The sequence below is a fragment of the Loxodonta africana genome, chromosome 3 (assembly GCF_030014295.1).
Source record: "Loxodonta africana isolate mLoxAfr1 chromosome 3, mLoxAfr1.hap2, whole genome shotgun sequence".
NCBI classification, from domain to species: domain Eukaryota; kingdom Metazoa; phylum Chordata; class Mammalia; order Proboscidea; family Elephantidae; genus Loxodonta; species Loxodonta africana.
Genome location: NC_087344.1, coordinates 196,890,607 through 196,904,514, shown reverse-complemented (window position 1 = coordinate 196,904,514; position 13,908 = coordinate 196,890,607). Strand labels below are relative to the sequence as shown.

The following is a 13,908-nucleotide window of genomic DNA, read 5'->3' as shown; positions in this document are numbered from 1 at the left end:
AGCCCATTGGAAGGTTCAAAAAGTAATTTAGCATATTAGCATAGTTTTAGGACTAGGTAGATTGATACACATAAGCTTGGCTTAGAAAAAGGGTCGCTATGAGTCAGAATTGACTCGACGGCAATGTTTTGTTTTGGCTTACAAAAAATGTTTTTGTTGTTATAGCTAACAAGGATATTTTTATAAAAATAATAAATTTCTGCTGAAACGCTGCACAAAAAATTTATGTATAGTCATTATGGTGTCACCCCCCTCTAACAGTGTCACACGGTGCAGTCCACACCCCGCGTACCCTTCTAGTGACGCCACTGGAAGGCAGACTTTCAGTGAGCGTACTGTGACTAACGACCAGGTGTAGTCCCAGCTTCCGGACAAGGTGCCATTTCGTACAAAGTCAGGTGCAGGTTTTGTAGGAAAGATTTTAAAATTCATCTTCAGATTATTAGCACTTACTTCCTTTAGTCAGTAAATTTTCTGAACACCTCAGTTTTATGATGCAATTCTAATGGAACCAAAAATTGAGTAGCTGAAACTTTTACTACTAATTGCAACCCTAATGGCGCTGACCAAATGCTTCAAAACGCCTAGAAAAATACCTAGAATGACCGCAGGCTGTGAAGAGAAGTGAAAACCACCAAGAACTGAGGCCAGTGGCCAGAGCTTCCGGAGGCTAATAAAGAAGGCAGTGCATAGCTCGCAGAACATGTTTACCAGTAGCCGGGTCAAAAGCGACCACTCCCGTCCCTGGGTGGGCTCGAACCACCAACCTTTCGGTTAACAGCCGAACGCGCTAACCGATTGCGCCACAGAGACTGGCTCGGAAAGCTTTTCTTCCCAGGTTCATTCATTGAAGCAGCTCGTAGCTTTCTCTTGGATTCCAAAGCACTGTGGTGCAATATGTATTGCTGAGTTTGGCTTTTGGGAGGCTTGCGTAGGAACTGTCACCTTTCCACTCAGCACGCCGCGGTCGGTAGCCCCGAGAAAGGCGGGTCTTTTTCCCGTCTCAGATAGTACTTAGCTTCTACCCAGAGCAGGCTGAGAAAGGGGAAGCAGAAAAGGATGAATGAACGAAGAGTCTTTGGGGACTCCAAAACGGATGCTCTCCGTGGGTTTGGGAGTTCAGCTGGTTTTGCTCAGAGATGTGTGTCAGTAAATTCTTTTGGAAAAATAAGTTTTAAATATATATATACATATGTATACTTGTGTGGGTACTCATAATAAGTTTATTATTATGCAAATTAAAAATAGTGTATCACGTGTCCAATCAAGTGCACCAAAATGCAGTTGTGTACGTAAGGGAGTCTCACATAACAAAATTAGTTTCGACACCAGCGGTTTTGAAAGGTTTCTGCTAACACATTAGGTACCCAGACAGAATTTATAAATGCCTGTTACTTAAGAACTTTCGCACTGACATATCCTGATAAAAACATCTGCAGGACAGAGATCCTTTATTTCACCGTCACTGACCCAGGGATCCTCTTCGGTCCTGGCCCTAAGGTTTGGCACCTCTCTGTTCCCTGGGCTCCAGGGCCCCCAGACGGTCCAGTTTAGCTCTTCTCTCTGTTCATGAGCTGTTTAACAGCCACGCGCTTCCTGAGTCACATCACCTCCACCCCAGCCAAACCCAACCTATCTACCACACCCAGTTCTTTGCCGACACCCAGGCACACACATGCAGCTATTTTCCACATCGCTCAAGTCTCTGGACTCCTTGTAGCCTCCACCCAGGACCTCATTCTTCTTTCTGTACCCCATCTTCTAATCAGTGGACTCCAGTTCAGGTGTCGTTCAGTTTTCACCGACTTTCAGTGAAATGAGAAAACAAATACGCACAAACATAAACATGCATTGCACAAATTATATATGTGTTATATATTAAAAATGTCTATTCTAATGGACCACATCGACCACGGCCTCCACCAGACTGAGTCCAGTACAACTAGATGGTCCCCGGCTACCACCACTGACTGCTCTGACAAGGATCACTACAGAGGGTCCTGCACAGAGCTGGAGAAAAATGCAGAACAAAATTCTAACTCAAAAAGAAGAACCGGACTTGCTGGCCTGACAGAGACTGGAGAAACCCAGAGAGTATGGCTCCCAGACACTCCTTCGGCTCAGTGATGACGTCACTCCTGAGGTTCACCCATCAGTCAAAGATTGAACAGGCTCATGGAAAAAAACAAGACAAAAGGGGCGCACCAGCCCTGGGGCAGGGACTGGAAGGCAGGAGGGAACAGGAAAGCTGGTAATAGGGAATCCAGGGTTGAGAAGGTGAGTGTTGAAATCCTGTGGGGTTGTTAACCAGTGTCATAGAACAATGTGTGTACTAACTGATGAAAAACTAGTTTGTTCCATAAATCTTCATCTAAAGTACAATAAAGTACCAAAAAAAAGTCTGTATATTCAGCATGTTTACCAACTGACTTTTCAACTGAAATTACGTTCCTTACAACTTTAAATTTTGTTTTTAAATGTCCTTTATAAAACAAAATTATGGTGAGGGTAGCTGATAGTAGTTGTGATTGTGGTTGTTTTATTATTTCCTAACTTGGCAAAATAAAAAGCTAGCAATTTAACTCAGAATCCATTACATACAATAACTTTTTAAATACCTCATATATTTGGAAACTTTTAAGTATTTAATTTTAAATAATTAATGGATCATAGAGAAATCAAATGGAAATGAAAAGATACTTAGAATTGAGTAGCAATAAAAATACAACATACCAGAATTGTGGAATGCTCAAGGCTTCACGTGTGCACTTGGGAAAAAGAATAATGCACCAGCCATCAATGTTTAGCAGACATATGAAACAGTATTTTCTATTACATAAATCTGTTAAAAGAAAAAAAAAAAAACTTGTGGTGTACAACTAATCCTGTTACACTGAGAAACAAGTATAGCTGGTAACTATTCCGATTAGTCAGTGCCACCCCAGTTAACTCCTAGTGAGAAGAATCATCTGGGCTCTCTTTTTGGCTCTTCTAGAGACCCCAGAAGACCACCACCCACTCCTTTGCTGGCAACAGGGAACTCCAGGGGGCCACTTCCAGGCAAGACCCTCAAGGCCTCCCAACATGCAGGCCTAATTTAAACGAGACTACTGCAGTTCCTAAATATAAGCCCCTGTCTATACAGGCATGTTTCCCAGGACAGTGTGGCCTGGACATTCTAGTTGGCAAGTGGCCAGTGTCAATCTGGCTCCCCAAGACTATGCTACCCACTACCAGCCAGTAGTCCCCTGGAATCACCCTTGCTTGTAGCCACTTGTGGGAACTGCAGCCTCCACGGACCTGCGGTAGCAAGAGAGTCAGGGAATAATGGAGAGAGCAGGCAGGCAATAATAGGTCACATTGAAGGCACTGGCCTAGTAGTGCGGCCTCTACTGGCCCTGTTGGCCCTCCTATGACAGGATGGAGGCTGTGGGGTGGATGGGACCATAGAGAAGTCTGGGGCTAAGGAATGGTTGAGGTACAGGTGGCCCTTTTTCTCATGCCTGTTGAATTCCACGTCCATGTTATGGGACAAGATTTCTTAAACCCCAAACATTTTCCCACCATGAGGATTAGCCACCTTCTTTTAGCAATAAAAAGTATAATTAATGCTTGCTCATTGCCAGGCATCATTCTAAACATACATTAACTAATTGGAGAACTGTAATTATCACCATTACCCCCTTTTACAGACGAGGAAATTGAGACAGATAGCCAATAATCAAACAGAAAGCATAACAACAGAGCCCGTACTCTCAACCACCACACTGTGTTGCTGCCATCCAGCCTGAATGGGTGAGTTAAGCCTAGTTATGTATGTCATTCCACTAAATGATTTAGGTGCCTTAGTGCACATCTAAAACCTTCAGACAATACTTTAAAAGGTTAGAAAAAATCTTAATACAATGCCATTAGTTCAACCAAAAATGACAAAGGATTCAACATCATAAACACCATGTTAGGAAAAATGTTCTACTTATTGAGACTGCAAGTTACCTAATGACTCTCAACTTACTGGGGAAGCGATTAGAGGAACTTGATGCACCCCTGTCCCAGAACAGGACTCAGGCAGAGGCATCATTTAGCTAATAACAGCTGTATCAAACAAAAGATTGTATCAACAATTTTTTAAAATCAATAACTTGGAGATAATTTAAAAGATTTGACATACTGTAAAATGGAAGGAAGACAGTAGTAGCATCAGAACATGTCTAACTTCAGGAGAGATAATGTGAAATATCCAACTTCCCTATGAGGTGTGGATCAGACATACCTCCACTCTCCAAACTTTCTACCAGTTCTGACACCAGCCATCCCTCTTCTCCTCTGAGTTCCGTAATCCATTGCAATTGCCACACAGAACTCACAAACCATATTTACAGTTAAAGGGTTTATTAAAGAACAGGGTACACCTCAGGATCAGGGAGCATGCAAGCAAAGTCTCCCTTCTTCAGTGCAGGACAGCTCTCTCAGCTCCTCTCGGCCATGCAGGCCTCCTCTCAGCCCCATCAAGACAGACTCCTCTTGACCCTGCTGTCTGTCTCCACTAGCTCTGTCACTGAGCTCCTTCTGGGCCTCTGGCTGTCTTCAGTGTTACAATCCTTGACCTGTGTTAAAGCTGTTTTATGAGATTCCTTGTTTCCTCTCTGTGCTTCTTCTCTTCTTTCTTTCTTTCTTCTACATCTTCCTACTGCTTCTCTTCCTTGCCTCTTTCTGTCTGAAAAATCTCACTGTGGTTGGCTGCATATATACACAACTCCTTGTCAGTTTCAAGGCACGGCCCCTTCTAGTGGGGACGCAAACTGACCAATTCCCTCTGAGTAGGCCACAGATATTTCGTTTTCATAGTAGGCTATAGTCACCTCATTTGCAGAGCCCATAGTCAAATCACTTGCGTAGTTTACTGACCAGTCTCTGCAACGTGCATACCAATCACAGGCCAGACTGCAGCCCAGAGCCAGACAAAAAGTATCAGAGCATCCTTGTTTACAGCTTACTCAGGAAATGTCAATCAGCCTGGACAAAAGTAACCAAACCTCTGGGGTGAAAAACTAGGGCAAAAGTAACTCCTCAGGGCTTAAGGGGAATATCTCTCAAATTGTTTTTCCAAAGAACCAAGGCAAAAGGCCACACAAAGCAACTAATTTCACCACACGTACTATTTACACTATAACTTATATTACCTGGAAATCAGCTTAATAATATGTACGTGTTGAAGCACACACACACACACACACACACAGAGATTTACATATGTAGTTAATGAGTAATAAAGTATTTTTTAATTATATATAGAAAAAACCAAAACCCATTGCAGCCAAGTCAATTCCAACCCATAGCAAGCCTGTAGGACAGAGTAGAACTGCCCCATAGGGTTTCCAAGGAGCAGCTGGTAGATTCGAACTGCCAGCCTTTTGGTTAGCAGTCAAGCTCTTCACCTCACCACCAGGGCTCTGGTCCCATAATGGTTTCAAATATTCTGAATACCATTCCTGGCTATGTGCTTTAAATTGGGTGGATCTCATAAACACGGTATTCAGTGAAAAAACTCTAGTTGCAATAGTTGCAAAAGAATGCATGCTTTGTGATAGCAGTTATATGGAGTTCAAACACGTGTTAATCCAGGGAGAGGGATAGATACATCAGGGAGAGGATCAAAGGAGACTTCAACAGTAAAAGTAATGTTATGTTTCCTAAGAAAGGTCTTGAAATACAAGGATGCTCATTTTATTACTTGCTAAATCTAATGTTTATGATATACTTATTTGTGTGAATTGTTTCATTAAAACTTATTCTTTTTTATTGCTACCTAGCCCTCCTTCTTAAGATGGGGGGGTTATCATAGCATTCAAATCTACAATGAGGGGGGAGCAAAAAGAATCCATCCTATATTTCAGTATAAGCATGAGATCTGGAGAGATTACATAGATTACTTCTTATCCAAAGATGAGCATAATCGGTTCTTAATTGCAAGCAAGTTTAAATACAAAGAGATTTATTAAGTTGTACAGATAATTCACAGAATCACTGGGAAAACTGAAACAGACACCAGGATGAACTTCCAAGAATGACTCCCAAAACTACCCTATATAGTAAGATGCCACGAAACAAATCAGGAAGCTGCTATAATTTTCAGCTTTAGAGCAAAGCTGCATTTGCCACTATTTATACTAGTAAAATTGGATTGCTGCTTCTTTCCCAAATAACTCATTTCCAAATCAAAATCTCCCTCAAGTATATCTGGTTGGTAGAATCTAAATCATAACAACCAGACCCCAGTTGCAGGACAGTCTAGAAAATGTAGTGTTTAGCTTCCTAGCCTCTACAGTACAGGGCAGTGGACAAGAAAGGGGTTGGAATGAGTGTTGAATAAACCAATCCACAAATTCACCACAGTGAGCAAACAGAAAAACATAAAATAAAACTAAAACAAACAACCTTCCGACTTCTGTTCCATTATGGCACTGTTAGGGTGTGAGGGCATGAAAAAGTAGGAAGAGTTAGATAGTGGAAAACTACAGATGTGAGTATGTTGTGATACACTGTGGCAAAGTTATGTGCACGAGTCTGTGTTTTCCTTAAAAGATAACCTGTGGAGAGTGAGATGGGAGGACTCCAAGCTCATGTGTTGAACTCCCCTTCCTAAATCCATGTGGAAAAGAGCCTGTCAGTATAATAGAGAAAACTGTATACCATCCCAATCACTCACAATATCCGAGAGAAGTCTTGAAGTCTCCTGAGTTCATGATTAACATCTCCTGATTCAATCTGGGTCTGCAGTCAAAGATGTCCTGGAAATCAAAATGGGGTATCACTTACATAGATGAATTAAAAAAAAACAAAAAAACCATGAGCAGTAAATGACACACGGGGCAGGAGAGTAAAACAGAGCAAGCTTATAATCATCCACAATGTCCAAGAGGAAGCTTGTTACCTTCTGGTTTAACCATCAACCTCTCATGGATCCAGGCTGGTACTAGAGTCAGAGATATCCCAGAGTTGTTGCTTTGCTTTGAGAGAGGTGGATGGGTGAGTATCCAGCAATTATGTCTCCTCAAATCAGCAGCTGAAGGATGGATTATTTAATAAATTGAACTGGGAACCATGGGAAATGGGGAGGAATAGAGTTATACCTTGCCCTCATGTCATATCACCAAGTAATTCCAAAAAGAATCAAATATAATGCCAAAACACAAAGGCAAACATGAAAAATACCATAAGAAAATAAAGGTAAAAACTGGTCTGATCTTGGGGTAGGAAAGACTTTTCTAAAGAAACTATCAAGAAAATATTTGACTAGGTAAAAATTAGGAATTTCAAAAACACTATCAAGGCCAAGATGGCGGACTAGGTGGACGCTACCGCGGATCCCTCTTGCAACAAAGACTCGGAAAAACAAGTGAATCGATCACATACATAACAATCTACGAACTCTGAACAACAAACACAGATTTAGAGACGGAGAACAAACAAATACGGGGAGACAGCAATTGTTTTCAGAGCCAGGAGCCAGCGTACCAGATTTTCTGGAAAAACTACTTTCCCAGTGATGGCTCGGAGACAGCAGTCCATATCAAACCACATAAAGAAGCAGACCATGACAGCTTCTCCAACACCCCAAACGAAAGAATCAAAATCTTTCCCAAATGAAGATACAATCCTGGAATTATCAGATACAGAATATAAAAAACTAATTTACAGAATGCTTAAAGACATCACAAATGAAATTAGGCTAACTGCAGAAAAAGCCAAGGAACACACTGATAAAACTGTTGAAGAACTCAAAAAGATTATTCAAGAACATAGTGGAAAAATTAATAAGTTGCAAGAATCCATAGAGAGACAGCATGTAGAAATCCAAAAGATTAACAATAAAATTACAGAATTAGACAACGCAATAGGAAGTCAGAGGAGCAGACTCGAGCAATTAGAATGCAGACTGGGACATCTGGAGGACCAGGGAATCGACACCAACATAGCTGAAAAAAAATCAGAGAAAAGAATTAAAAAAAATGAAGAAACCCTAAGAATCATGTGGGACTCTATCAAGAAGGATAACCTGCGAGTGATTGGAGTCCCAGAACAGAGAGGGGGGACAGAAAACACAGAGAAAATAGTTGAAGAACTCCTGACACAAAACTTCCCTGACATCATGAAAGACAAAAGGATATCTATCCAAGATGTTCATCGAACCCCATTTAAGATTGATCCAAAAAGAAAAACACCAAGACATATTATCATCAAACTTGCCAAAACCAAAGATAAACAGAAAATTTTAAAAGCAGCCAGGGAGAAAAGAAAGGTTTCCTTCAAGGGAGAATCAATAAGAATAAGTTCAGACTACTCAGCAGAAACCATGCAGGCAAGAAGGGAATGGGATGACGTATACAGAGCGCTGAAGGAGAAAAACTGCCAACCAGGGATCATATATCCAGCAAAACTCTCTCTGAAATATGAAGGAGAAATTAAGATATTTACAGATAAACACAAGTTTAGAGAATTTGCAAAAACCAAACCAAGGCTACAAGAAATGCTAAAGGAGATTGTTTGGTCAGATGACCAATAATATCAGGTACCAGCACAATGCAAGGTCACAAAACAGAACATCCTGATATCAACTCAAATAGGGAAAGCACAAAAACAAACAAATTAAGATTAGTTCTAAAAAATAAAAAAAATAATACATATAACAGGGAATCATGGAAATCAATAGATAAAAGATCACAATAATCAAAAAGAGGGACTAAATATAGGAGGCATTGAACTGCCAGATGGAGAGTGATACAAGGCGATATAGAACGATACAAGTTAGGTTTTTACTTAGAAAAATAGGGGTAAATAATAAGGTAACCACAAAAAGGAATATCAATCCCATAACTCAAGAAAAAAGCCAAGAAAAACGTAACGACTCAACTAACATAAAGTTAAACATTATGAAAATGAGGATCTCACAATCTACTAAGAAAAACGTCTCAGCACAAAAAAGTATGTGGAAAAATGAAATGGCCAACAACACATATGAAAAGGCATCAAAATGACAGCACTAAAAACTTATTTATCTATAATTATGCTGAATGTAAATGGACTAAATGCACCAATAAAGAGACAGAGAGTCACGGACTGGATAAAGAAACACGATCCATCTATATGCTGCCTACAAGAGACACACCTTAGACTTAGAGACACAAACAAACTAAAACTCAAAGGATGGAAAAAAATATATCAAGCAAACAATAAGCAAAAAAGAAGAGGAGTAGCAATATTAATTTCTGACAAAATAGACTTTAGACTTAAATCCACCACAAAAGATAAAGAAGGACACTATATAATGATAAAAGGGACAATTGATCAGGAAGACATAACCATATTAAATATTTATGCACCCAATGACAGGGCTGCAAGATACATAAAACAAACTTTAACAGAACTGAAAAGTGAGATAGACACCTCCACAATTATAGTAGGAGACTTCAACACACCACTTTCGGAGAAGGACAGGACTTCCGGTAAGAAGCTCAATACAGACACAGAAGACCTAATTGCTACAATCAACCAACTTGACCTCATAGACTTATACAGAACACTCCACCAAACTGCTGCAAAGTATACTTTTTTTTCTAGTGCACATGGAACATTCTCTAGAATAGACCACATATTAGGTCATAAAACAAATCTTTGCAGAGTCCAAAACATCGAAATATTACCAAGCATCTTCTCAGACCACAAGGCAATGAAACTAGAAATCAATAACAGAAAAACTACGGAAAAGAAATCAAATACTTGGAAAATGAACAATACCCTCCTGAAAAAAAGACTGGGTTATAGAAGACATCAAGGAGGGAATAAGGAAATTCATAGAAAGCAACGAGAATGAAAATACTTCCTATCAAAACCTCTGGGACACAGCAAAAGCAGTGCTCAGAGGTTATATCGATAAATGCACACATACAAAAAGAAGAAAGAGCCAAAATCAGAGAACTGTCCCTACAACTTGAACAAATAGAAAGTGAGCAACAAAAGAACCCATCAGGCACCAGAAGAAAACAAATAATAAAAATTAGAGCTGAACTAAATGAATTAGAGAACAGAAAAACAATTGAAAGAATTAACCAAGCCAAAAGCTGGTTCTTTGAAAAAATTAACAAAATTGATAAACCATTGGCTAGACTGACTACCGAAAAACAGGAAAGGAAACAAATAACCCGAATAAGAAACGAGAAGGACCACATCACAACAGAGCCAAATGAAATTAAAAGAATCATTTCAGATTACTATGAAAAATTGTACTCTAACAAATTTGAAAACCTAGAAGAAATGGATAAATTCTTGGAAAAACACTACCTACCTAAACTAACACATTCAGAAGTAGAACAACTTAATAGACCCATAACAAAAAAAGAGATTGAAACGGTAATCAAAAAACTCCCAACAAACAAAAAGCCCTGGCCCGGACGGCTTCACTGCAGAGTTCTACCAAACCTTCAGACAAGACTTAACACCACTACTACTGAAGGTATTTCAAAGCATAGAAAAAGACGGAATACTACCCAACTCATTCTATGAAGCTACCATCTCCCTGATACCAAAACCAGGTAAAGACACCACAAAAAAAGAAAATCATAGACCTATATCCCTCATGAACACAGATGCAAAAATCCTCAAGAAAATTCTAGCCAATAGAATCCAACAACACATCAAAAAAATAATTCACCCTGATCAAGTGGGATTTATACCAGGTATGCAAGGCTGATTTAATATCAGAAAAACCATTAATGTAATCCATCACATAAATAAAACAAAAGATAAAAACCACATGATCTTATCAATAGATGCAGAAAAGGCATTTGACAAAGTTCAACACCCATTTATGATAAAAACTCTTACCAAAATAGGAATTGAAGGAAAATTCCTCAACATAATAAAGGGCATCTGTGCAAAGCCAACAGCCAATATCACTCTAAATGGAGAGAACCTGAAAGCATTTCCCTTGAGAACGGGAACCAGACAAGGATGCCCTTTATCACCGCTCTTATTCAACATCGTACTTGAAGTCCTAGCCAGGGCAATTAGGCTAGACAAAGAAATAACGGGTATCCGGATTGGCAAGGAGGAAGTAAAGCTATCGCCATTTGCAGATGACATGATCGTATACATGGAAAACCCTAAGGAATCCTCCAGAAAACTACTGAAACTAATAGAAGAGTTTGGCAGAGTCTCAGGTTATAAAATAAACATACAAAAATCACTTGGATTCCTCTACATCAACAAAAAGAACACCGAAGAGGAAATAACCAAATCAATACCATTCACAGTAGCCCCCAAGAAGATAAAATACTTAGGAATAAATCTTACCAAGGATGTAAAAGACCTATACAAAGAAAACTAAAAAGCTCTACAAGAAATTCAAAAGGACATACTTAAGTGGAAAAACATACCTTGCTCATGGATAGGAAGACTTAACATAGTAAAAATGTCTATTCTACCAAAAGCCATCTATACATACAATGCACTTCCCATCCAAATTCCAATGTTATTTTTTAAGGTGATAGAGAAACAAATCACCAATTTCATATGGAAGGGAAAGAAGCCGCGGATAAGCAAAGCATTACTGAAAAAGAAGAAGAAAGTGGGAGGCCTCACTCTACCTAATTTCGGAAGCTATTATACAGCCACAGTAGTCAAAACAGCCTGGTACTGGTACAACAACAGGCACGTAGACCAATGGAACAGAATTGAGAACCCAGATATAAATCCATCCACATAGGAGCAGCTGATATTTGACAAAGGACCAGTGTCAGTTAATTGGGGAAAAGATAGTCTTTTTAACAAATGGTGCTGGCATAACTGGATATCCATTTGCAAAAGAATGAAACAGGACCCATACCTCACACCATGCACAAAAACTAACTCCAAGTGGATCAAAGACCTAAACATAAAGACTAAAACGATAAAGATCATGGAAGAAAAAATAGGGACAACCCTAGGAGCCCTAATACAGGGCATAAACAGAATACAAAACATTACCAAAAATGATGAAGAGAAACCAGATAACTGGGAGCTCCTAAAAATCAAACACCTATGCTCATCTAAAGACTTCACCAAAAGAGTAAAAAGACCACCTACAGACTGGGAAAGAATATTCAGCTATGACATCTCAGACCAGCGCCTGATCTCTAAAATCTACATAATTCTGTCAAAACTCAACCACAAAAAGACAAACAACCCAATCAAGAAGTGGGCAAAGGATATGAACACACATTTCACTAAAGAAGATATTCAGGCAGCCAACAGATACATGAGAAAATGCTCCCGATCATTAGCCATTAGAGAAATGCAAATTAAAACTACAATGAGATTCCATCTCACACCAACTAGACTGGCATTAATCCAAAAAACACAAAATAATAAATGTTGGAGAGGCTGCGGAGAGATTGGAACTCTCATACACTGCTGGTGGGAATGTAAAATGGTACAACCACTTTGGAAATCCATCTGGCGTTATCTTAAACAGTTAGAAATAGAACTACCATACAACCCAGAAATCCCACTCCTCAGAATATACCCTAGAGATACAAGAGCCTTCACACAAACAGATATATGCACACCCATGTTTCTTGCAGCTCTGTTTACAATAGCAAAAAGCTGGAAGCAACCAAGGTGTCCGTCAACGGATGAATGGGTAAATACATTGTGGTATATTTACACAATGGAATACTACCATGGATAAAGAACAGTGACGAATCTCTGAAACATTTCATAACATGGAGGAATCTGGAAGGCATTATGCTGAGCGAAATGAGTCAGAGGCAAAAGGATAAATATTGTATAAGACCACTATTATAAGATCTTGAGAAATAGAAAAAACTGAGAAGAACACATACTTCTGTGGTTACGAGGCGGGGAGGGAGGGAGGGAGGGAGAGGGTTTTTTATTGATCAATCAGTAGATAAGAACTGCTTTGGGTGAAGGGAAAGGCAACACTCAATACATGGAAGGTCAGCCCAATTGGACTGGACTAAAAGCAAAGAGGTTTCCGGGATAAAATGAATGCTTCAAAGGTCAGCGGAGCAGGGGCTGGGGTCTGGGGAACATGGTTTGAGGGGACTTCTAAGTCAATTGGCAAAATAATTCTATTATGAAAACATTCTGCATCCCACTTTGAAATGTGGCGTCTGGGGTCTTAAATGCTAACAAGCGGCCATCTAAGATACAGCAATTGGTCTCAACCCACCTGGAGCAAAGGAAAATGAAGAACACCAAGGTCACACGACAACTAAGAACCCAAGAGACAGAAAGGGCCACATGAACCAGAGACCTACATCATCCTGAGACCAGAAGAACTAGTTGGTGCCCGGCCACAATCGATGACTGCCCTGTCAGGGAGCACAACAGAGAACTCCTGAGGGAGCAGGAGATCAGTGGGATACAGACCCCAAATTCTCATAAAAAGACCATACTTAATGGTCTGACTGCGACTAGAGGAATCCCGGAGGCAATGCTCCCCAGACCTTCTGTCGGCACAGGACAGGAACCATCCGCGAAGACAACTCATCAGACATGAAAGGGACTGGTCAGCGGGGGGGAGAGAGATGCTGATGAAGAGTGAGCTAATTATATCAGGTGGACACTGGAGAGTGTGTTGGCAACTCTTGACTGGAGGGGGGATGGGAGGATAGAGAGAGAGAGGGAAGATGGCAAAATTGGCACGAAACGAGAGACTGAAAGGGCTGACTCAATAGGAGGAGAGCAGGTGGGAGAAGGGAGTAAGATGTATGTAAACTTACATGTGACAGACTGATTGGAATTGTAAATGTTCACTTGAAGCTTAATAAAAGTTAATTAAAAAAAAAACACTATCAAAAAATTACAAAGAAATTCCTGTTTCCATAATGGTGGAGTCCCTTGTAT

At 40.0% G+C, this 13,908-nt stretch overlaps 2 protein-coding genes and 1 non-coding gene across 3 annotated transcripts in view; all 3 read right to left on the bottom strand.

The window, feature by feature from the left end:
• The window catches only part of FCGR2B (Fc gamma receptor IIb), a 78,586-nt gene extending 71,795 nt beyond the window's left edge, over positions 1-6,791 (bottom strand). The window contains exons 1-2 of the mRNA XM_064282872.1: positions 6,710-6,791; positions 2,734-2,842 (exon numbers count right to left, since the gene is read on the bottom strand). The gene's annotated coding sequence lies outside the window, so the exon portion shown is untranslated. The remainder of the gene's footprint in view (positions 1-2,733; positions 2,843-6,709) is intronic.
• On the bottom strand, positions 740-813 carry TRNAN-GUU (transfer RNA asparagine (anticodon GUU)). Its single transcript has one exon. It is a non-coding gene; the product is annotated as a tRNA-Asn (tRNA).
• Positions 6,730-13,908, bottom strand: part of LOC104846329 (Fc receptor-like protein 5) — an 84,209-nt gene continuing 77,030 nt past the window's right edge. Inside the window, exon 9 of the mRNA XM_064282867.1 lies at positions 6,730-6,791. Within this exon, the coding sequence (XP_064138937.1) occupies positions 6,781-6,791 (11 nt within the window). The 3' untranslated portion in view covers positions 6,730-6,780. The remainder of the gene's footprint in view (positions 6,792-13,908) is intronic.